The sequence below is a fragment of the Enhydra lutris genome, unplaced genomic scaffold (assembly GCF_002288905.1).
Source record: "Enhydra lutris kenyoni isolate GAN:26980312 unplaced genomic scaffold, ASM228890v2 scaffoldscaffold26, whole genome shotgun sequence".
Lineage (NCBI taxonomy): Eukaryota > Metazoa > Chordata > Mammalia > Carnivora > Mustelidae > Enhydra > Enhydra lutris.
In genome coordinates this window covers 14,680,516-14,705,685 of record NW_019154110.1, presented here as the reverse complement: position 1 = coordinate 14,705,685, position 25,170 = coordinate 14,680,516, and the positions used below count along the sequence as shown (strand labels likewise).

General features: G+C 48.0%; 1 protein-coding gene across 4 annotated transcripts; it reads right to left on the bottom strand.

Moving 5' to 3' along the window:
- Positions 1–305: 305 nt before the first annotated feature.
- Positions 306–11,812, bottom strand: LOC111151643 (Meckel syndrome, type 1). 4 transcript variants are annotated; one of them, XM_022509769.1, is made up of 18 exons: positions 11,733–11,812; positions 11,218–11,333; positions 9,926–9,996; positions 9,080–9,235; positions 7,737–7,834; positions 7,430–7,558; positions 7,067–7,171; positions 6,297–6,405; positions 5,704–5,760; positions 5,170–5,212; positions 4,848–4,913; positions 3,147–3,217; positions 2,743–2,812; positions 2,546–2,653; positions 1,715–1,848; positions 1,122–1,204; positions 940–1,037; positions 685–838 (listed from the first exon to the last, which is right to left on the bottom strand). In XM_022509769.1, exons 1-18 carry the CDS (start codon positions 11,810–11,812, stop codon positions 747–749), a joined length of 1,686 nt encoding a protein of 561 aa, XP_022365477.1. In that variant the 3' UTR covers positions 685–746. The 4 variants fall into 4 exon arrangements, with proteins under 4 accessions (XP_022365478.1, XP_022365477.1, XP_022365476.1 ...); XM_022509768.1 differs by having other exon boundaries at positions 11,224–11,333; XM_022509770.1 differs by lacking the exon at positions 1,122–1,204 and having other exon boundaries at positions 306–838; positions 11,224–11,333.
- Positions 11,813–25,170: the final 13,358 nt, after the last annotated feature.

The window sequence follows — 25,170 nt, the reverse complement described above, 5'->3', positions numbered from 1 at the left end:
TACAAAAAACACAATAAAAGATAGTACCCGGCTAGCAGAAAGGACTGGGCACTGCCTTCAGCCTTCATTTCCTTGTATCTCAAATCCAACAAGCCCCGAGTGGCAGAAGGAGGCTACCCTGGAAAGAGGAGGCCGAGTCTCCCGGGCCAGGCATTCAGGATCTTCTCCTCTTCCTTTCTTTTTTTTTTTTTTTTTTTGGAGAGAGTTCATATTACAGAAGTTTTATTTTTTATAAACATATATTTTTATCCCCAGGGGTACAGGTCTGTGAATCGCCAGGTTTACACACTTCACAGCACTCACCATAGCACATACCCTCCCCAATGTTCCTCTTCCTTTCTTGAGCCTCCACTTGTAACGCAGGCTCTGAGGCAGGAGGCACCTGCAGCTCTCTGCTCCCAAGACAGCGAGACAAGCCAGAAAAGAGGCTGTGTGAGGACAGGACTAATGGTGGGGTCCCCGCACCCTGGGCTAACCCAGCAAGCCTGCCCTGGCGTGACAGCCGCTTGCAGGAACTGAAATATGCAGAGAGGGATTGCAGGTCTCCAGTGGTACCGCTGCCCGGCAGAGGGAGGCCCTGCCGAAGAGTAGGCAGAGGCACCGGCCTGGGACTCTCTGCTCTTCTGGGTCTCAGCAGGCTGGTGGGGTCGCTGGGGAGAAAGATGAAGAGGCAGGACGACACCAGCCTCAAACATCACCCATCTTCTCCTGTTGCACGGGGGGAAGGGGGACAGGGCCACTGCGAGCTAGGAAACCGTGGTCCCCGAGGGGCTCACGAGGTCCTGGGGAAGGCTTTCTCGGGCCTCCTGCATGCGGCGCCGGGCGCGACGGAAGGCCTCTGTGAGGGGAGCAAGTGCAGTGGTCAGCCACCGTGGTGTGGGGAGAGGTGGGGCTCGTGTCGATGCGGGATGGCCAGCTAAGGGGTGGAGGGAAACCTACCCAGCACATTGTGAACGGAACTCTGCTGGCTGAACCCTTCCAGACGGTCCAGCACGCTCCGCATCCTTTTCCGGAGGGAACTTGACTCCATGAAGGCCCTGCACAGAAGCCCAGCACATGGTCAGGGCTGCTGCCCAGCCATGGGGTAAGGCTCCCCGAGGTGGAGGGCCGGGGTCACTCACCTGGACTGCTGTAGGCAGTGCAAGCGGAAGGTGACGCTGCCAGTGGTCTCGGTGCGGAAACCAAAGCGGCTCAGACGCTCCCCCTGAGGCATGCAGTTAAGACAGCGTCAGGTTTCTGGGGGTTCTAGACCCCAAGCACTGTGCAGACCCATTCTTACTCCCACTCTTGGAAAAGAGATCCACTGGGGGGAACTTCCTCCCAGCACCCAGACTCCATCACCTCAAGGCTAACGTGGGACTCCCAACCGTACATCAGGGGATGCCCCAACCTCAGCTGAGAATAAGCAGTCTGAGAAGAGGCCTGCCAATCCTCACCGCCTTTGGTGACTGAAGCCTCAGTGATGGTCTGGAAGGAGAGGCCAGTCACTCTGACAGGACTTTAAATCTACTCATTTCCCGAGATCTCCCAGGATAGCAGTGTAGATGTCTGTACCTGGTTTAAGATGTGGCCATGACCTCCAGCTGAAGCCACGGGAAAGAAGGGACTAAGTAATAATGAAGCAACAAAGGGGCCTTAACCCTGATCCCACCTTCTGCAGAAGAGATAGGAATCTAAGCTCCCAACATGAAGTCTGCCCTGAGACAAAAGGTACCTTGAAGGTTCCTGGTATCCGCACGTAGGAGAGGTCCTCCAGTTCCAGAGAGCCGCCGATGAAAAACCTCCTCAGCTCAGCCAGCGTGCCAAGCTCCATGGGCCTCCACGTGGGGACTGTCAGGGTGTGCGAGCCTGTGTCGGGAGAGTGGGGCCTCAGCCAGAGAGGGCATGCGGTCCCTCACTAGACTCCCAGCAGTGACACAAGCCTAGCCACCACTGGAACACCTTGTCTGGGGACGACCTGACTTCTGATGAGGGGATCCTGGTGGTCTGGGGTACCTGTTTGGAGGTCAGTCAGCTAGAAATTCACACGTCAGCTCTGCCAATTATTACCTGTGTATCCAGCAGAAGTTTCTTCACTCCTCCGAGCCCCATGCCCCTCACTAGTAAAAGGGCAATGGTAATACCTCCACTTCGTGGAGTGGCTGGTGGGATTACCCGGGAAGTACGTAGCACAATGCCGAGCACCAGACAGGACACAGCGGCTCTTATTTCAGAATGAGTGCCAATCCATTCAATACACGGATGCCAAGAGCCCACCCTGCCTGAGCGCCTCCCTCTAGGCTGCTAGTCAAAACAGAGGTGCTCGGAGCAGATGCCACAGACGCCCGGGCTGCTCGGCTTCCGAGTCAGCTGCAGGCTCGCTCGGCTGTCTCTCAGGGAGCAGGGAGAAGGCCTCAAAGGAGCAAGGAATCCAGCAAATTCAATGCTTCTAATTCCTAATTGTGCCTCCTCCTCCCTGGGAGAGGCCAAATGTTTGAGAAGTATTAGTCTCAGTCCTTGGAGCTGGGGCACGTGGGCCACGTGGAGGGCGAGGACGAGACGTCACCTGGGGTGGCAGGCAGCACCACAGCGCCATAGCCTTCCACACGATACCTCTGCCAGAAGTCCAGTGAGAGGACCTCACAGTAGAGCACAGGCCACTCCGGGAGGGCATCTGGGAAAAGTGAGAGAAGCAGCCAGGTCACAGGAGGCCTTCCCCCCACCAGTGGACAGCCTGGGCCCAGGATCTACTGAGCTACTCACCAGCAGATTCGTCTTCATGGAGGAAGGAGGCCTCAAATGTGAACGGGTAGGAGAAGTAAGCCACCTTATCCTAAACAAGAGAAGTGTTATTTTATACTCAGGGTCATGGGGTAGGCAAGGCCTCACTGAGAATCTGTTCTCTCTGAGGCCAGTGACACCTTCACAAGGGAGAAAGAAAAACTATCCCCCCCCAACAGGGGAAATAAGAGGCTGAGAGGGGACGGGGCACCCACATATAAGCTGCTACCATCCTCAGAAAGACAGAGAGGGAAGCCCTGCACCAGGCGGCAGCCTGAGAGCCTGCAGAGAAGGGCCGGACGCAACTCTGACTGCTCCCCCCGGCTGGCGGCCTGATAATCTCCAGAGTCCCGCTCCTGGCCAGAGAGCCCTCCTGTCTTCCGTACCATCCCCAGGGATTTGGTGGCACAGGTCTGTGTTATTCCTGAGAGCTGCTGGAATGTTGGGCTTGACCAATCTGAAAGCCAAAGACCATATATGGTAAACTGACCTGGGAAGGAGGTAGGGAGTTGAGAAAAGAACAAAGTTCCTTCACCTCTTCATGCGTTCACACACACCATCGTTCATCTAACATTTGCTGAGTGTCTCCTATGTGCCACGACCAGTCACTGGGGATATAGTGGTGGGCAAACAGAAGTGATCCCTGTCTCTCAAGGAGCTACCATGCCAGCTTGCGGGGAACACAGACAACAAACCAACAAGAGGCTATCAGGTAGTGACAGAGGCCATACTAAATACAGAGCAGGCTCTTAGATCAGGTGGTGAGGGAGGACCTCTCAGAGGGGACACTTAGGCTGAGACCTGAACTCAGTCGTGCAAAGATATGACAGAAAGGGTTTTAGACAAAGGAAATGACCTCCAAAAGGCCCTAAGGAGGAAATGAACTTGGCATGTTCAAAAACAGAAAGTATGACTGGAATATTGTAAGGGAGAGATGGGCAGGGGCCAGCTTGCTCCGGCTTTGGAGCTGGGATTTTACTCTAAGTGGGAGGGAAAGCTGTTGGGGTTTAAAGTTCAAGAAAGATACAACTAATTTACATTTTTCAAAGGTTCCATTTGGTTGTGGTGTCTGTGGCAAATGAACTGTAAAGGAAGCAAAGGGGTAAGTCAGAAAGTTAATTCATGGGCCTGGGCAGGAGGTGGAGGAGGCTTGGTATAAGGCGCTTGATGGAGGAGCCGGGGGCGTCTTTGGAAGATAGAGCCGACCGAGACTGTTGAGGGAATGACTAGCTGTGGGGGGCTAGAGAAAGTGAGGAATCGAGGATGTCTCGATTGTTGGTTGGCAGCAGCAACTAAGTAAATGACAACATCATGTCCCTTAGGGAAGACCATGAAGGCCGGTTTGACACAGGAGGGAGAATCAAGAGTTCTTTGGATCATGTTAGGCAGGAATGACAAGCGGATATGAGCCTGAAGCTCGGGGGAAAGGCCAAGGCTAGAGAGAATACTAGGGGCCTGAGACATACGTAGTAGACAAGCCATGAGAAGGATGGAACCACCTAGAAAGACTACAGAGAGGGAGTAATAGAAGGCCCAGGCCCAGCCCTGGACACTCTACAGCTCTGAGACCAACAGATGAGCCAAGAGCCAAGGGGACTCATGAGCCACCAATGAGAACAAAGAGAGGAGCGTGGAGCCAGAAGCCAAGAGGAGAGTTCGAGTGAGGAAACGTGAGCTGTGCCACTTGCTTCTCAGAGGTCATGTAGCAGGAATGCAAAGATGTCACCACAGGATTTGACCACTTGAAAGTGATCTATGACCTTGAAAAGAACAGTCACAGTTTCTTTGAAAAAAGTGGGGAAGCCTGGGGCGCCTGGGTGGCTCAGTGGGTTAAGCCTCTGCCTTCGGCTCAGGTCATGATCCCAGGGTCCTGGGATCGAGCCCCACATCGGGCTCTCTGCTCAAACGGGGAGCCTGCTTCCCCCTCTCTCTCTGCCTGCCTCTCTGCCTACTTGTGATCTCTGTCTGTCAAATAAATAAATAAAATCTTAAAAAAAAAACAAAAAAAACAAAGTGGGGAAGCCTGACTTAATGCCTCTACAAAACTGTCAGAATGGGTATAAAAGAAACTTGGGAATATTACTTACTAGTAGATGGCAATTCCACAAAGAAGTGAACGTAGAGATTGTCATACTCATAGCCTTGTGCTGAAACTAAGAAAACAAGAAACGATTTTAGCTTATTCTCCTGTAGCCCTTAGCACTCAACCCTGTCCTAAAGGGCCTATGCACTTCGGGAAGCAAGGCCCTTGAGGGCGAGGAACTCCCTGCGCTTCCAGGAAAGGCTCACGACTGAGTTTCCCAAGTAGGGCAGACAAGCCAGCACCTCCACCAGGGTGGGGCGGATTACCTCACAGCTGTCCAGGCCTTGCCCAAGCATCAGGGGATCCCTGTCTGGCAAGGCACTTACCCACCTCTCCATTTACAAAGAGCCGGAGGGCACCTGGTACAGTCTAAAGAAGAGAGAAGTGGGACAGGATCAGGAGCCAGGGAGTCCAGGGGAGTCAGCACTCGTCCTCCAGCCCGTTCACCAATCCCTGGAAGACCTGACACTGGCAGCGGCCATATGCACTGCCGTTGCTTCCTCCCCGCGCCCCCCTCACACGAGCGAGGCTGGGGGGTGGGCGGGAGGTGTAGAGGGAGAGGATCTCAAGCAGACTCTGCGCTGAGCATGGAGCCCAACGCGGGGCTTATCTCATGACCCTTATCTCATGAGATCACAGCCTGAGCTGAAATCAAGAGTCAGAGGCTTAACCAACTGAGCCACCCATGCACCTCTGCTATATTTTAAAACACATAACAAGAACTGTGTTCTATATGCTAGTCTCTGATTTCCTTCTGGCATGAAGCATATGTCCTTTAAGAGACACGCTGTTACTCAGCCACAGTCCGAATGCTCTGGCTAAAGCCGGCTCGTGGTGGGGCAGGAAGCCAAGCCACTCACCATCTCAAAGTCTGTGCCCACGAGGCTGCTGAGATACTCCTTGTGCCGGCCATAAAGCTGAAGAAACAAACCATAAGCAAACTCAAGATGCAAACCCAGCCAGACCAGGGTCAGTTCTGAATGGGAGGGACAAAAGACACTGTAACAGGAAATGCCACAGAGAGCCCAGGCTGAACCATCCACACCGCCAACTTTTTCAAGTAAAGCACAGAGGCTCCAGAGTCTGCTGGTCTGGGGCCCAGTCCTGTCCCTGGCACTTATAAGCCCTATGACCTTGGGCAGACTTCTTAGCTTTTCAATCTCAGTTTCCTCGTTTATAAAATGGTAATAATAAAAGCATTCACCTTAAAGTGAGGAAATAAAGTATGTGACAGGCCTCACAGAGCATGGTACATGCTCAAATAAATGGTCATTGTTATTATTATGATGTTATGGTAGGATCAAAAGCTCAGGTCTGATATGTCAGCAATGCTTCCTATGTCAGGAGAGGGCCAGTAAGAAAGACCCTGCAACTGTGGGCATGAACCTCAGACATGCTCTCAGCTCCCAGGCACCCAGGCTCATCCCTGCACTTGGAAGGAGGTCACTCTTACATCCTTGAACACACGCTGTTCCCTCTCCTCCTCCTCTGGCTGCGCGAGGGAGGACACATTGTCCACTGTATACTTCCACAGCTCCTGCTTCTCCCCCTCGGTCTCAATTCTGTAAAGTCAAAGCCACAGAAAGACCAGCTCTGATGAGATCTCTCCAGACCTAGCCCAGGAATGAGCCATCATTGGCCACACACCTTGCTCGAAGCAAATGAGGACGAAAGTGGCCAGAGAGATGAGCAGGTGAGGGAAACAAAATGGAAAAGCAGAAAGAGCATTAGAGTGGACATGGAGCGTGGGTTGGGGGCCCATTTCTGCCTCAAAGTCATGTGGAAACCCTAAAGCATGACATTCCTGGCAACCAGTTCTCTCGCCTGAAAAACAAACAGGTAGCCTTAGGTCATTTCTAATTTATAGCTCTTTTACTGTAAGACAGGGAGGTAGCAAGAGTCAGACCAGAGGAAGAGACCTGGCTGAGCTCGTCCCACCCTGCTCTGGCTGGTCCCTGCAGGCAGCAGCACAGAGAATTATTTTCACTTAACTACGCCAATGAAGTTACTTAGCCCTTTCAAACTGGTACAGCTGCCCACTTTCCGAGAACAGGGTCCCCAGGATGCTAAAGGTCTCTTATAAAACAGAATATGAACCATTACCTGGGAATTTAGAAACCAGGACAAATGAAGGACTTTCTCAGAATCTCCTCAATTTGGGGCAAGAAGTGAAGCCAAGAAAAGGAATGCCAGTCCCCATGCCCCCTCTCTTCCTCTCCTCACCTGTAGGGTCCTTTGAGGCCAGTGAAGTCAGGTTTTACTGTGATCACACCATTGCTGTCCACTTTCAGAGTACAGAGGACATGTTCATACTTCTTATAGCCAAGCCTAGAAACCAGGAAATCAACACCCGGTTCAACACTGCTGGTCCCACTAACCGGAGAGAGGAAGAGGTAGTCAGCCCACGTCAGGGGAGAGGACAGAGGCTGGAGTGAGAATTGTCATGGTCAAATGCCTTCTTCTGAGTACGACTAAGAAAAAGAAGAAACAGTCCCTCCCTTCTGCATTCCCCAGGGGGACTATAACAGGGTACGTGATGGGTGATGAGGAGGAGGATCTGAGCTGGGCAGTGAGGGCTTCACTCACTTCCCGTAGGGTCCCAGGTCTGCCATGATGTACATTGTCTGAAGAGGGGTGTTGATGACATGGTTGTTCCTGATAAACTCTTCTGAGGGTTCCCAGGTGACAATCCGTGACTTGAGGATGCCGCCCTCCCTGGAAGACACCACAGGAAGGCAGCACCCCCTGAAGAGCCCAAAGGAAGCACCTGGGGGAGCACACCCGGAGGAGGCCTCCTGCAGAACAGGAAGCTCGAGGTGGCAGACATACCCAGACACTGGCCTGGAAGGACTACAAAGCCCCCCGCCCCAACCCCCTACTTATTTGTACTCACATCCCTCGCCTGTCCTGCCGTCGCCGCCTGACATTGGCCATCCGTTCAACCAAGAATGATGGTGCCTCCTGGGCTGCGGTGGTCATTTTCTGACAGTGCTAGGGAAGGAGAACAGCCCTGTGTGACCCATCTGGTCAGGGCCACGTGGGATGAAGTGCTGAAGGCAGCCCTCCTTTTGAAACCTCATCTGGAACCTGTATCTAAGGGGTACACCCACCTCACAGTTATAAACGTTAGGGGAGGGGAGCAGTGGCACAAAGAAGCCAAAGAAGATTCCTACCATGCCTTGGTTTGTTCCAAGATTTTAGCAGCATATCATCCTTCAGAAATGAGTTTATTTATGCTAATATTAAAATGAGTCTGTCTGCAGGGGCGCCTGGGTGGCACAGTCGGTTGAATGTTTGATTCGTGGTTTTGCCTCAGGTCATGATCTTTGGGGTCCTGGGATCGAGCCCCTCATCGGGCTCTACGCTCAGCACCGGAATCTGCTGGAGATTCTCTCTTTCTCTCCCTCTGCCCCTACCCCACCATGCACGTGCTCTCTCTCTCAAATAAATAAATCTTTTAAAAAAAATAAACGAGTCTGCAATCTCTAAGTACATACCAACAAAAAGTTGGGTGAGTGTGCCTGGTAGATGCTGATGTTACCAGGTACTTGGAAGATGCCAAATGGGATATAAAGTATCCTGTGAAAAGTCCTCCCATGGGTAATTCAGCACTAACTAATTTCATTTACTTTTCTAAAACAGAAAACCCAACTTTTGTATGCTACCTAATATAAGCATCAGTCTTTCAAAAACATTCATTTAATACCTGCTCCTTACAGAGCTACAAAGGTCATAGGCAAAAATCAGAAAATACAGGCTTTTCTCTCAAGGAATTTTAAAAATCTCCTGAGAAGAAAGAATATGTCATACAGGGACTGAGGCAAACGTAAGGGTTTGTGAGCACTGGGGAACGGAGCACTAAGCCACCCCCCACAGCTGTACTGAATCCTTCTTGAAACCTATAGATTCAGAGTTGTGGCTGCATTATTTAGATGGTTCAAGGCTCCACCCACCTGCCTCATCTCATGATGCAGGGAGGAAGTCTTCCCCGGGTCTCTAGCCTGCTTATCATGAGAGACACTGCCCGTTCCCCCAGGCCCTCCAGCAGGTGAAGGAGCAGCAGCCAACCACCTGAAGACTGGGCCCGGACTCCAGCTTGGCTACCAGCAGCACAAGGCAGTTTCTGGAGAGGCTGCCTGTCTGAACAGGCTTCTGGTTTAACACACAGAACCCAATGAGGCCAGAAAGCTAGGGGAGGGAAAGAAGGAAGCTATGGGAGCCCAGGAAAAACAATACCTCCTCCACATTGGTGTATCTATCAGAGTCTGTGTAGGTAAAAATTCGTCGGTTCTTCCTGCCACCCGAATCCTCCAGTTTCAGGATCTCTTGTCGGTACTGATGATCCAAAGGGCTCTGACAAGCTGCTTCGTTTTGGTACAGATCTACTTCAAACTGAGGTCACAAGGACACAGAGATCTACTGAGAATATGTCAAACTTTTGTTTCTGTAACTGTTTCGTCAAATCAGTCCTATAGAGCCAATGCAATTCGATATGTTCCCATAGCCAACTTCCACTTATCTGAACTAACTGAGGGCAGGGGATCCAAAGAATGTTAGAGCTAAATGGAACCAGAGTGAGGGTCTAGTCCAATTAGACCCTGGTCTAGGTCTGGGTCCAGACCCTGTTACAGACAGCAGATTTCACCCAGAAGTGACAAGTGTTTTACCCAGGATCACAGAACTGGGTAGTGTCATTCACTATGTTATATTGCCCTTTAAACACAATGGGGGCTTAGGGGGGCGGCACCTGTGTGGCTCAGTCGGTTAAGCAGGTCTGCCTTTGGCTCAGTTCATGATCTCCAGATCCTGGGATCGAGCCCCATGTCAGGCTCCATGCTCCATGGAGAGTCTGTTTCTCCCTCTCCCTCTGCCACTCCCCCCACTCATGCTCTCTCTCCCTCCCTCCACCCAAACAAAAGGATAAAATCTTAAAAAAAAAAAAAAAAACAGGGAAAAGTATAAACTGCTATAATTTTCTGGAAATCAGTTAGGCGATATGTATCAGGAAGGCTTCCCTGCTACCAGCCAGGTGAAGGCGAAGTAGGTGGATGTAAACTGAGTGGAGAGGTGGCATGGGCTCACCTGGCTGAAGAGCTTCTCCTGCCACCCAATCACGACCTCTTCCTCTTCCTCTTCCTCTGAGCGGTGTCCACCTCCAAAGACCACAGAGTGAGTCAAACGTTTGAGTCAAATCAGCCCCACCTTTCGCTCTGTGACTGGTTATAACCCAAGTCCCTGCTCTAATATTTGCCACAAAACCAGCTGGAGTTTGGGGATTTATTAAGCGCTCACCCTAAACAAAGGTTGGAGAGGCTGAGGATGTATATAGAAGCCAAGACTAGGACCTAAGCAGTCTTAATTATCACTGTAATTTGAATAAAAGGAAAGCATGGCTCCCAGGAATTATTTAATCTAATTCAATGTCAGGAGTCAAATTCAGAATATAGTCTGGATAGCTCTTCCTCAATCCCAACTGTCCACATTTGCTAGAAAGGAGCCCTGGCGTCCTTGTCTTTACTGTTCCTGAAGCCATACGTCTAGAACCACAGGCACTGTAACCTTAGGAGGCAAAGCACCAGAAGAGAAGAGGAAAAGCAAATAAGTTATTATTTAAAGAAACAAACCGAATACACTCTTGGCTGAGTATGCCTTTTTGAGACATGTGCTTCAAAACACACCAGCCCACACTCATGCCTGGGAATATATCTGAACAGATACAACAAATGCAGAGAGACTAGTGATTTAACACAAACACACTGTCCTCTCTTTCTCATTCTTCTGGCTTCTGAGATAAGGAAACTGCAGAAGCACAGTTGATGTTAATATGTACGTTTTTCAAGCAGACCCCAATTTTAAAATTGTTTTAGGTAGTGGGCATAAATATACATATAAATATATATGTATTTAAAGTATACATTTATACACTATATACATGTATGTAGTACACACACACTATGTATATATGTAGGCATAGTACAGACATTTATGTATAGTATACACATACATTAGGAGTTTGGAGCATATTTTCTCTTAGCAAAAAATGCCACAATCAGTATCTAGTTTGCCAGCAGATGTTTAACATATCAAAAGTGTAGTCTTCTGTTATTTTACAACATCTGGCCATAGTTCAGTTCAGCTCTTGATGGCAAGAATCATGTCTTACTCAATTTTCTTAACACAACATAACGGAATAGTTAAAATTGCTTGAGATAAAATCCTTGCTTCAACATTTACCAACCACGTGACCCTGGGCAAGGAACACAACCTCTCTATGCCTTTTCTCAGTCTACAGATCTGGGCCTACTCTGTCTTAAAAGGCAACTACCGCTCCAGGCCCTTCCCCAGGTCCCCAAGGGGTCGCATCACCACCATACACCCACTGGCAGTTGGGTGAGGCCTAAAAGTGGCCAAGTCTATGAGGTCCTTCCCAGGCTGGGCAGCAGGCTGGTAACGGAGGAAGTTGCTGGATGTGATTCTTTGCAGGTGGACTCTGTCAGGAAAAGAAAAGCCCAGAACACTCATTACAAGACACACAACCTGAAGATGAACACAGAGCAAAGATGGGAGGAACAAAATAAAGAAGAGGGTGGGGCTCCAAGGTGTGTTGTGTGCGCGTGAGCACGGCCGGGGGTCTTAAGGGGAAGAGTGCGGATAAGTGCATTGGGTACAGAGCTCTGAGGAATTTGAGAAGGGCAGAGGCTTGAAAGGGTTTGGGTAGGTCTGGAAGCCGTAAGTGGAGCGGGTTGAGGGTAGTGTGGGAGACGCCGGGAGACCAGGAGGCAGAGTCGGGATTGAAAGCGCAAGTGGGGACTCAGCAAACAAGAAGTGAGGTTCAGGCTCGAATTATCTGAGAGCATAAAAGCACAGGGCTCTGGGACGATGCGACTACCGGAGGCGCAAGTTGCGCACGGGGTCCCGGGAGCGATACACAGCCTCCCCGGTGTCAGTGCTCCAGACCGTCTCCGCCATGACAGCTGTGACTCGCCGCGACAGCGCCGGAAAGCGCACCGCCCCCAGTTCCCCTGGCAACAGGGACGCGGGGCTCGGGAGGCGGAAGAGATGCTGCGCGCGCAACCTAAGGTTCCCGGCGCTGCGCCATAGGCGCGCGCCCGAAGCGGGTTGGACCCTGTTGGAGGCTGTGAGCGCGGTCCGTTTGGGGTACTGCGGGGTCACCGCTTACCACGTGTGCGACAAAGCTCGCTCACACCTAAGACTGCACTTGATGCACTTTACAAATGAGGAGACCAAGGCATTGCCATCGGCCCCTTTCAGGTAGATTCAGAAATGGTGATGGGGGACCAGACCCAGGTGACCTGAGTCCCGGATTCGACTTTTCTCACCACGCCGCACTGCCTTCCACAGAATGCTCGGAAACTGTCCTGAAAATCGGTGGACGTGACTCACAGAATGCACCCATTCTTCCCAAAGGAGTCAGGGAAGGCGTTGGCACTTACTCAGACAAGAAAATATATTCTTGGAAGAAAACCCAAAAAAGTGTCAGAAGAGTTAGTAGTCCTTGTGTTGGTATTCACTGAGCCGGAGAAGGAAGAAACAAGGAAGCTGACAGTAAGGAAGGAAAATTTGTTATTATTGAACTGGGTTTTCCCCTGTATGTGTTATTTCCGGATTTTTAAGCCACCTTAAGATATTCTACTGGCCTCCTGAAAAGTCAGCAAAGTGCTATCCAGAAGTTATGCTTCATTGGACGATCAAAGCAGGGACACATCTTAACCAGGAGTCTGGCTCCCTGGCACCTTGGGTTAGGTCAACAGTTAATCAACCTTTGACATTTGCCACTCCCCCAAAAGAGTAAGCAGTTGTCCCCTGAACTCAGTAATCTCATGCCAGTTTGATTATATGGCACTGGGAGTCCTGGACAGCATAGCTGCTGTTGTGTAACACCAAGGACTCACCATAATAATAGTGCCACTTATTTAGTATCTAATACAACCTGGGCACTCTGTTTGCATTGTCCCTAATCCTCATAGAAAACCCTTAAGTAGGCATTGCTACTTCCATGTAATGGATGAAGTCAGGGAAGGCCAGGGCTTCATGGGCTTACTAAGGTTGAACTCTCGTTAAGTGGTGAAGGAGCTGGGATCCAGGTCCTTCTTTCGAAGCCTAAACACCTTCCATTCTGCCTTGCAGCCTCTCACCAACCACTGAGCTCATTAGTCCATAAAGGCACACAATCTCCAACGTGGAAAACAATTATTTCAACAGATGGAACTATGGAGGCTTCAGAATACTTGCTCTTAAGAAATAGTCTCATTTCTCCTTTTAAAATTGTAAGTAGACAACACTATGCCTCACGAACAACAAATGACAAAGGCGGAGCATGCAGCAAGAGTTTAGTGTAGGGGCACCTGGAGGGCTCAGTGGGTTAAGCCTCTGCCTTCAGCTCAGGTCATGATCTCAGGGTCCCGGCATCCAGCCCCGCATCTGGCTCCCTGCTCAGCGGGGAGCCTGCTTCTGCCTCTGCCTGCTGCTCCCCCTGCTTGTGTTTTCTCTCTCTCTCTCGCTCTCTCTGACAAATAAATAAGCTAAAAAAAAAAAAAGGCAGAAATTAATCTGGAAAACTCCGAATAGTTGGTATTTAACATCTAAATAATCAATTTTTCAAGAAAGAAGTCATAATGGAAATTAGGAAATATCTTGAACTGAATGAAAAGGAAAATACAATGTATCAAAATGTTGGGTATGCTTAGAGAGAACTTTATAGTATAAATGCTTCTATAAGAAAAGAACTCTCAAACCAATAATCTAAATTTCAGTTTTAATAATCTAGGAAGAAAATAAAACCAAAGTAAGAAGCAGGGAAAGAACAATAAACCTAAGAGCAGAAATCGATTAAATAGGAAACATAAAGACAATTTTTTTTTAAAAGCCACATCTAGAATGGTGGAGGAAGAATCTCAAAAACTGCCTTGTTCATAAAAGCAGTGAGAACGCTGGCAACACTTATCATCAACTTTTTCAGAAATTTAGAAGTTAACCAAAGGCATGCGATAATCCAAGGAGCATTTATTCAAGCAAAACAGCCATATTTCAGTAGGAACCGAGAGATATGCGGCATTTTAATTGTCCTCTTTCCTCTCCCCAGCTCAAGCTTACTGTGAATAGCCATTTCCCCTTGGGGGAATGTCAAAAGCAATGACATTGCTTTTGTTTATCATTGCAGTTTCTTAATACTGCAGCTGCTTGAGATGTTGATAATATGTGAAACAACCAAGAAACTAACCAAAGCCTCGAAAGGAAAAACTGGGAACTGATATGCCCATTGGAGTTTTCCAAAGCTCTGATATTATCCTGGAAATCTAGAAGACCACATACATGTGCAGGGTGGTGTGTATATCCAGGAAAGACATGAGTTGCTTGACTCTATCATATCTATATCCATATATGAGAAATAGAGACCTTATAAATGTATAATGTTTATATGAAAAGAATTTTTATATAAATATGTTCAAAGAACTAAAGGAAACTATGTCTGAAGAATGAAAGGCATGTAAGAGAGTGATGTCTCACCAAACAGAGAATATCAGTAAAGAAATATAACTTATTTTTGAAAAGAAACAATAGAAATTCTGGAATTGGAGAGAACAATAAATGAAATGAAAATTCACTAGAGAACCTCCGTAGCACATTAGCACTGGCAGAAGAATGAATCAGCAAACTTGAATACAGGCCAATTAGTTAATCCCATACCCAGACCTTGGTTTCTTACTACCATACCATTCTACATTACAAAGCCATCAGGGCTCATTGGAGAAATGATTGATTCCTTGAAAGAAGCAGAATGGAACCTCTTAGGCACCTCTGGGCTAGGGAGCACCCATTAGAGCAATCCTGAGGTAGGTCATTGTATGAGCTGTTGACAGCGTGCTTAGCAGCTGGTCAGGGGGACCTGGGCAGGGCACCAACAGCATCTGTTACAAGTACGTTTGAGGGAGGTGATCCTAGGAAACACCGGCATGTGAGTGGGGCTAAACCCAGGCCAACTCATTCAGGGCATTCCTTTCCCTTGCTTTTTCCAGGCAGTGTATGAACAGGTGGAATAGGTGGGACAACATGGGTGTTTGCACACTGACATCACCAGAGTTGGTAGGAGAATAAAATAGGTCCGCAGTACCCAGAAGCTCAGCTTCTGAAGATGTTCCTTCATATGCCCTAGTCAGATCTCAAGTGCCTTTGCCCAAGAAGTATACCCTGTTTCTGATAATTAACTGCTTTTATCTTGGGCAGCCCCATTTTCCCTACAGTGTATCCCAACAGGTTACCCCAGGTCTTCAGGGACATGTCAAGACTTGGAGCAATAGGAGTGTTCTAAATAGTAGAACTCTGATGACATTGGCTTCTACGGCCCCTCCCCCCTCCAAGAAGTTTCAATTTTTAGAAATACAAGGACTTGGGGCACCTGGGTGGCTCAGTGGGTTAGGCCGCTGCCTTCGGCTCGGATCGTGATCTCAGAGTCCTGGGATCGAGCCCCATATCAGGCTTTCTGCTCAGCGGGGAGCCTGCTTCCTCCTCTCTCTCTGCCTGCCTCTCTGCCTGTTTGTGATCTCTCTCTGTCAAATAAATAAATAAAATCTTTAAAAAAAAAAAAAAAAAGAAATACAAGGACTTTAAAATTCACCTTCCGTGCTCCTCTCTCCCTTGGTATCCTCATAGTTCTTTTAATTTCCTCTGGGGGCACCTGGGTGGCTCCTTTGGTTAAGCATCTGCCTTTGGCTCAGGTCATGATCCCAGGGTCCTAGAATCAAGGCCCACATCGGGAGTCCCAGCTCAGTGGGAAGCCTGCTTCTCCCTGTCCCTCTGCTGTTCCCCCTGCTTGTGCTCTCTCACTCCCTCTGTCAAATAAATAAAAAATTTTAGGGGTGCCTGGGTGGCTCAGTGGGTTAAGCCTCTGCCTTCAGCTCAGGTCATGATCTCGGGGTTCTGGGATTGAGCCCCGCATCGGGCTCTCTGCTCAGAAGGGAGCCTGCTTCCCGCTCTCTCTCTGCCTCTCTGCCTTCTTGTGATCTCTGTCTGTCAAATAAATAAATAAAATCTTTTAATAAATAAATAAAAATTTTTTAAAAAGAAGAGGAAAAAAAAAAAGCACCGAGCAAATAAGCAGGTTGCTACCGAAAGCAATGAGCTCCCCAACCTGGAGGTTGTAAGCAGTGACTTGGTGGCCATCTGTCAAGGATGAGGACGAGCAGTGCCTCTTCGGCTTTGATGTAAATGATCTTATGAAAGATGCAGATTCTGAATGGGCAGTCCGGGATAAGGCTTGGGATTCTATACTTTTTTTTTTTTTTTAAGATTTTATTTATTTATTTGCGACAGAGATCACAAGTAGGCAGAGAGGCAGACAGAGAGAGAGGAGGAAGCAGGCTCCCTGCTGAGCAGAGAGCCCGACGCGGGGCTGGATCCTAGGACTCTGGGATCATGACCCAACCTGAAGGCAGAGGCTCAACCCACTGAGCCACCCAGGTGCCCCCAGATTCTATATTTCTAAACAGCTCCTGGGAGATTACAACGCTGCTGTCCTTGAACCTCACTTTGAGTATACAGGATGCAGTGGGAAATCCTATGATAGGTAGAAAGTTCAACTAGATTAATAGTTTTCAAACTTGCCTGCATGTCAGACTCACCCAGAAGATTTATTAGAAATAAGGCTTCTTTAGCTCAATGGTAGAGATTTGAATTTCTTGGATGAGGAGCAAGGCCTAGACATGTGTATTTTTAACAAGCTTCCCACTAATTCAGACAGTGTTTCGAAACCACTGAACCAGAAGTTTCCTAAATGTATTTCAAACTCTAAGCTTCCTTTTCTCAACAATCTGACAAATATCAATCAGGATGGGACAAAGGGAGGCCGACAGTGATACATGGTAGCCAGTACAAGGTCAAAACATTTCCCTGTTATAGGAATCTACATTTACACTCACTCCCTTTCCTAGGAACTTGGCATTTTCCATCCTTTTGCAGAGTGACTTCCATTGTGCTCCCAAAATAGCTACGTTATTGATTTCTTGAGCTCCATCAACCCGTGGTGCTATAACATAAGTATGTTAAAAAAAAAAAAAAAAAAGGAACTTCCACCATGAGTTTCTTGGAGAATTTTTCCAAAGACAAAAATAGCAAGGAAATCTCGGCCCTGTATGACACATTCAAAATATCCCATAAACATGAATAACCCAAATGGAGCTTGTTAAAGCCATGATCTCTTGCTCCAGAAGCAGCTGTGAGCCAAGAGTTGCAGAACCCTAATCTAAGGCTATAGATGTTTATTTTGTAGATTTAATAAATTCCAAGAAGACAGAATCACAGACAGTGATTCCTGTTTTTCTTACCTGGTCATCATCACTATCCTTTCTTGTGACAGAGTCACATACGGAAGGGTTCGTGGAGATGGCAAAGACCTGGTCCTAGAGCTTGGGGCTGGAGAGAGAGGCTGGACATTCCCCGCACAGCAGGGGATCAGAGAAGGGCCAGTGAATTGGTAGGATGCAAAATCCATGGGCTACAGGGGAGAGCCTGGAAAGAAGTGGCCTGTAAGGTTGGCCCTGACAAGTGCCTTGGCAAACGGGCACAGGCCCAGAGGAAGAAAACAGGCATATAGGGGCCTGTTTCTGGGTGATCTGCCCACAGTCCCATCAGTCAGGATCATGTGTCAATCCAGTGTCCCCACAACACACAAGGGTGTTCTCACTGTGGGCCCCCTCTGTCTGACGTTTCCTTCTACTCCTCTACTTCCCTACGTGAGCCCACTTCCCTATACCTCCCTCCAACGTCGTCTTGCTCAGGGTAGCCTCCATTACTCTCCTCTGTGTTAGAGGAGTGAAAGCATGTCCTGCCACATGCTTTCAGAGCACATGTTCCCTTATTTTCTGCCATTCTCACAGTTGTAGTTACACAGTTAGAAGTGTAATTAAAAAAAAAAAAATTACTCCCAACTCTAAGTTCCATGAAGGCTGAAATCACATTGATTTTGAGTCCCAAGGCATCCCCAGAACTTAAGAGCCCAGCACAGGGTAGGCACTTGTTCAATGAATGAACAATTATCTTTTTATAACTCTTTCTGCTTCACTAACCAATGAGCTTCCTAAGAGGAAGAACCCAGACTTAATTTATCTTTGTATCCTCAAGTAACCCAAACAATTGCTCAATGCATGCTTACTTGGATTGTACTGAACAGAGTTAAATGATCAGGAGTTGCAATGCCCCAGGGAATGAGCTAGAGTTCGGGGTAGGGGGGTGGGGTGGGCGGGTTGAATTCCAGGGTTTGGACAGGAGAGGGCAACAGTGAGGCCATCAACTCAGAAGCCCAGGTATTTAGATGAAGGGAGGCCTCCTAAGGTCTGCAGTCAGAAGAGAAAAAAGAAAACACAGATTACTGTTAACACTGAAGGCTGGTTTTAAGACGTAATGCTAGGAAAGCCTGCGAGGCTGCTTTCTGGTGGACAGACATCCCCACCTGTGTAGTAGCCAGACCCACAGGGACTTCTGAGAGCGGGAAGCAGCTAGCTCCAAACCAAGAGCCGACACCTCAGGAGACAGGGTGGTCCTCATGGCTCCCATTACCTCTCTCTCATCAGACAGCAAGCAGGCCACGGGGGTGCGGGGTGGGGTTCCCCACAGTCACCGAGACAGACGGGAAGTCCAACAGCAGATGCCAAACAATTTTTATTTCCCTCTCTCCCACTGGTGACACACCACCCGGCAATGAGGACATGGGATTTAAGCAGGTTCCTTTCTTAGTTTCAGCTTTGGACCCTGCTTGGGACTATAGCTGGAGGTTCCAGAGACACTGAGGGAGCACGAAATGTGAAGTCTTAAGAACAAGCTCACGCTGCTGTGGCTGCTGGCCCCCGTGGCTCAGAACGCCTCCTGCTAACCATCTGGCACATGTGAGTCACGCCTCATATGTCTGCACGAGGAATCACGGGTGGCCCCAGCAGCACCCCAGGAGGCAGGCTGGTGTTGTCACTCCCTTTGCCAGCGGAGGAATCCGAGGCTCAGAGACCGGTTGACCAAGTGACAGCTACTGAGCAGGGTTGTAGGACCCAGTGAGACCTTCCAAGCTCACTGACTATGACCCCTGCCGCCCAGGCTAGCCAGATGCTTCTCCAGGGGAGCGGTAGTGGCCCAGAGAACACAGAGCACAGGTGAACGCGGCTCATACCGGGGTGTCTGTTTTAGCTGGATGTGAAGAAAATTTAAAATTTTTGTGTAAAAATAAACCCAGATAACTTCTGGAGCAGGACATGAAAGCATAATTCTTGAAAGTGAAAATGCAAGATATCAAACTTCTAGTTAATAATAATGTAACAGTGTCAATTGATTAATTGTGACAAACGTACCACAGTGACATGTTCACCATACTGGAAGCAGGATGTGGGTATGTGGAGCTTTGTGCCCTCTTTGAAGTAATACTGTAAATCCAGAAGTGTTCCAAAGTAAAAGTTCTATTTAAAAAGGTGAGGCATTAAAGGAATTGTAAGATCTCAGATTCTGCCAGGATTACCTGCTCACAGTCCCATTTTGTTAGAGGTGCACAGAGGTGATGATTGAAAAGCATCGCCCATGCCCTATTGTTTGCAGAATAGAAGGACATTCTATAGCCTCCTAAAAAGTCTGAATTTCTTTTTTTTTTTAAAGATTTTATTTATTTATTTGACAGAGATTACAAGTAGGCAGAGAGGTGGGCAGAGAGAGAGGAGGAAGCAGGCTCTCCGCGGAGCAGAGAGACCAGTGCGGGGCTCCATCCCAGGACACTGGGATCATGATCTGAGCCAAAGGCAGAGGCCTTAACCCACTGAACCACCCAGGCGCCCCAAGTCTGGATTTCTTAAGAAAAGAACAAAAAGGCAGAACTGTAAAGATTCTTCCCTCCCGGGGCCTCTGCCCCTTCTTTGCACGGCGAGAAGAACGACAGGCAAAGAAGCACTGAGCCCACCCCACGTTCCCACCAGAGTGGAAGGGATTCTATTATAGAGTTGGTTTAGGCACCTCACCCTATTCTAGCCTCTCCAACACTTTTCCAGAGCATGTGATCGTTGCACACCCCCAGATCACCTGGGTGGAGCCCCAGCAAGAAGTAGTGAGAACTCATCCACTTACAGGAAGTGTGGAAAGTGCACCCCGTGGCACCCAGCAGGCACCACCCTCGAGGGGTGGGCTAGTCAGAAGGGAAGCAGGCTGCCTTCTCAGGGAGGTCCATTCAGGACTCCGGCCTCCATCCAGCACAGGGACCTCCGGAGGCAACTTTACAAGACTAGGGCACATGGGTCCTGCTGCTTCTGCAAGAGTCTTCAACCACCTGAGAAATAGGCATTGGAGTTTCACCTTCAGGTTGAGAAAGAGCTTCAAGCCGATGTTTTCTCCCAACTATAAAAGGACCAAGACTCAGATGTCCCTCATGATCACTCGGCTCTATCTCTGTGCATCTTAGGATGGGTGGTGGGACTCTAAGTGGGGGAAAATGAAGGAGAGAAGAGAAAAATCCAGAAATGATTTCCTCCAGCTACACCTGAAAGACTCAGAGTATTTTAATCAGGCCAGGAAATGGTTTCCAGAAACAGCTTTAGAACTGATAGTCATGAACTTGAACTTGAATGACTAACTTAAGTCAAGGGTTACACCATTATGATCATCTTTATAATCAAAACAAGTATCATTGATGACTCAATATAATTTAGAGCTCTTAAGATATCTATAATCTAATTTTGACAACAGAAAAATGTATAAAGAGATAATAAATAGGAAAAGCAAAGGGGAGAGAAAGATCCAATGGGCAGTGCCCTCTGGAGCTTGGCAGATAGGGAAGGCTTCTTGGAGAAGATAGGGCTTGAGATAAACATTGGGCTTGGACAAGGAGGGAAAGAACAAGCTAGGCATGGAGGATGGCAGAAGGAAAGACACAGGAGCAGGAACGTGCACAGCATGTTAGAGAAAAGGAGTAGGTGAGTTTGGCTGGAATGGAGCGCTTGGGTTGGGGGGTGATGTGTGATGGGCTAGGAGAGGTAGGATGCGAGGCAGGATAGAAACTTGGCTTAAACTCAAGACTTTGTCCTTTGGGTAGTGGGAGTTCTGTGGTGAAAAGTCTATTGTACGGGAGTGCTGGGGTGGAGAGAAGTGGTGCCAGGGAGACCAGTGAGAAGGCGTGACACTGCAGCAAAGCTGAGGTAATCCAGAGCAGAACCAGAATGTGAGGAAGGCAAGGAAGTGAGAGATCCAAGAGATTTATGAATGACAAATGGATAGGAGCTGGTGACTGGGATGTGAGACAGAAGGAAGAAAAAGAGAAAGAAAGGGAGGAGGAGGAGAAGGAGGAGGAGGAAGGGGAGGAGAAGGAAGAGGAGAAAAATAAAGGCATCCAGGAGGACTTAGTGGTTTCCAGCTTGGGTGACTGAGAGAATGATCACATCCCCAGCAGAATTTTACTTCCCTTTTGTCAGCAAGAATCTTCTCATTCTTTTATTTAGATTGTCCCCCCAAACTAAAGAAGACCCCATCCCAGCTGGTCCTGAAAGTGAATAACATGGGATTCTGGTCCCCTCTTTGTGCAAAGAGAACCCGGGGAGATGGGACTGGTACAGAATTGTTCCAGGGGGCAAAGCAGACGAGTACTAGGGCCTATGGATCTGATGACAGGATCCTCAGTGGTGGAGGCTCAGGGAAGCACCTTGGTTATTTAGTGGATCTGTTTCTCTTTTCAGACAAGGAAACTGAGGCCTGCAGATGAAGAGTGACTTCCCCAAGGTCACACAGCCAGCGAGAAGCGAGCTAAGACTGGAAGCTGCTTGCTGTGTCTTGCTCCAGCACTCCTTGCTTTTCCACTTGTTGCTTAGTGTTCTTAGTGTTTCATGTGTGCGCGCGTGTGTACGTGTGTGCATGTGCGCCTGTATGTGCACGCATGTGTGTGTGTGCGACGCATGCTTGCTTGAGCCCCAGGGGGCGTTTATTGCAGTGGTGTTTTGTCTGTGGATTTACCATAAAGCATACCTCACCAAACTCCTCACATAATAACAGTAATAATTCAAGGTTGCTTTCGTTGAAAATCTAGAGTTTATGTGTGATTATATGATAATTAGCTTGTCTCCCTATCTCTACACTCAGCATGTCTGGATTTATTTGGGGTCATGTTGTCTTGGCAGAACTCAGATCTGTTGCTTCTCGCAGCCCTATCCCTACATTACCCTGCCAAGGCAGGGAACAGATCTGATGCCTTTTTCATTTTAAAACAAACTTACCAGTTCATCATTTGTAAGCTTAGAAGAGAGAGGGTTGAGAGTAAGAAAAGAAAAAAAATGGGACAGACGTAAGGCCAGGTGCTCAGCGAATATCCAAAAGGACAGAGAATGAGAGGAAGGAAGGAGAGACAGAACTCTGGTGGGAAATGGGAGAAAGGCCTTGACCGAAAAAAAGGATTTTCATTTAATGAAGGGAAAGGAGGGGACAGCATTCTTCCCACTCCATCAAGGTTCCTGGGGACCTTAAGCCAGAGCACTTGGGTTCCTCCTTCTCGAGGTAGAACAAATGGACGAGGCATAGACAGTGTAACATGGCCTATGGAGGGACGCCTGGGTGATTCAGTTGGTTAGGAGTCCAACTCTTGATTTTGACTCAGGTCATAATCTCGGGATCGTGAAATAGGGCCCTGTGTGCCAGGTTCCATGCTCACTGGGGAGTCAGCTTGAGATTCTCTCTCTTCCTCTCCCTCTGCCCCTCCCTACGGCATACACTATCTCTCCCTCTCTCTAAAATGAATAAATAAATCTTTTTAAAAAAACAAAAAAAAATTGGCATATGGAGCCATGCTGGGGACAAGAAGTCTATTTGTTTGGTGTTCTGGGAAACAAGAAAAGGAAATGCATTTTAGCCAGGAAAGAAAAAAATAACCCATCCAGCTCTGACTGATAGCCAAGCCACTGGGAGATGGGTGCAAACAGACAGCTGAGGAAAGGACTAGCTAAGCTTCCAAGGAAGATGGCACCTGAAATGGTGGGGCTATGGCGGGGGGGCATGATCCTTGGGGAGTTTGAGAGCCATGATCACCTCATAGAAAGAGAGGGGCCACTATATCACTAACCATGAGTGTCGCTTTGATCAGCCAAAGGTTTTGTATGCAGCATTCAGAATTCTAATTCTGGAAGGTGGTAAAGGAGACCCAACCATGTTTGAGGTCAGTTCGACTCTATCTTCATTGGTACTCCCAGCCGCTGCTGCTCTATTATTAAAATATCTTGGAATCTCTGTGCTTATAAACGAGAATGTGTTGGCCTTTTTTAGCTTTCTACTGGACTTTCTTTTTTTTTTCAGGATTTTATTTATTTATTTGACAGAGAGAGACACAGCAAGAGAGAGAGCGCAAGTAGGGGGAGTGGGAGAGGGAGAAGCAGGCTCCCTGCCCAGCAGGGAGCCCAACGTGGGGCTCGATCCCAGGACCTGGGATCATGACCTGAGCTGAAGGCAGACGCTTAACGACTGAACACCCAGGTGCCCCTCTACTCGACATTCTGTCCTCCTGTCTCCATTTCTCAGGTCACTTTGCCATTCCCTAGTAGGGAGACATCTAGCTGTGCTGAACAGATTTAACTAGATTGAGATAAGTCCGTGAAAACATGTCATCATATGACAGCAAAGTTCTGAAGACACAAATTAACCACAGGACAGTTACACGTCCCTGTGACTGGCTCCAGGTATGCTTCATACATAGAACAAAGGAAGGATCATAGAGGTCTGGAGTTGACACTGCCCCATCCTTGCCCATTACAAAAATGGTCAGGTCTAGAAAATATCACATCTTGTTATAAGATGATCAAGAGCCAGGGACAGTCAGACCTGCCTTTTGCTGTTACCTTGACTCCAGCAGTTCACTATATTATCGCACCTAGGAAAGTGGTGTTATCCCATAGGTCTTCTAGAACAAAGTTCCATCTCGAAATCAGTCAAAACCAATGAGGTCAAGATTCATATAAAGACACAGCTTTGTTAACCCATAAAGCATGAAACTCGGAAGCGAGAGCCTTGAGAAATAAGCCCCAAAGTTCAGGGAATGGTCAGACAGAGAAAAACAATGCTTGGCTGAGGAACAGAAATGTCTTTCAAAGAAAACAAGAAGAGCCTGACGTCCCTCACTCATGCTTCCTGGACAGCTGCCTTTTTCTGAGATGCCCAGCTCATTTGCCTGGGCAAATCACAAGAGAAGCAGGTTTTAACTACATCCCATCAGCCGGAGAAAAGGGATATCACTTTTTGGAAGGTAAACCCAGGGGTTTCACGTTTGGTTGTTGAATTTCTGACAGTCTCCCAGAGTATTTTCGACCCAAGATATAATTTTATAAAGAACTTATGTTTTAAATCGTCTGTCTGTAAAATACATCTAGATGAAATTTCATTTTCTCTGAACCTTTCTTTTTCCTTCCTGTGTGGATCTAATGAACTTGAAGTTTCAAACTTGTAGAAGTAGGGATGGTATGTAATATTATACTTAGGCTTTAAATCAATACGTTTCCAGATTCTGGTGTTTTTTAATGGGCTACCTTAATAATTATCTGAATCAGCTATCAATTTTGTAACTAGAGAATGTGACATACCAGAGGGTAAAACGACTGACCCGGAGCCATAGAATGACAGAAGCAAGGACTTAATCTACCACGCTGAGAACAAGTCCAGAGTTCTCAACCCCTCTGGTGGCCAAAACAGGGGCAGTATTTTGAAATTTAAACCAGAAAGAAAAAAAAAAAAAGTCAGCATTTTTTAATTGTTTTAAATCCAAAAGACAAATCTACCTGCTTCTACAAAGAATAGGGAAAAGTAAGGAAGGGATCAAAGGACAGTGAATAAGTGAATGGGAAAGAGAGCAATTCAGTTGTTCTTGAATTCTGTTCTCTTAAGAGCTGTTCGGATCCCACGGAGAGCTCAGAGTTTGGAGTTTTACCTTCCATGACTGCAGGAGGAGGATGTATTTAACCTCAAAATTGGGAAGAAGAGGTTCTGCTTTACTGGGCCAGTGATACTGCATCGACCAATCACCACAGTTTCCTTGTGCATCCGCCTGGAGCCGCAGGGTGTTTCCCGCTGAACCTGAGTGTCTCCTCCTAGTCACATCAGCCCCTCAAAACCTTTCCTTCTGGGCCTTTCCCAGTAAGAAGTTCTTGGTGGAAGCTATAAAACATCAGCTCGTCCAAGCAGAACAACTCCGTGGCTGCCACCAGAGGCCAAGGCGTTTGGCAGGTAAGACTCATTAACTTTAATCTTTCCTGATTTCTACAAAGTTGATGATGAAATTTCCTAAAGCCTTCTCAGAAAGCTTGGTACTGCACTGGGACTTG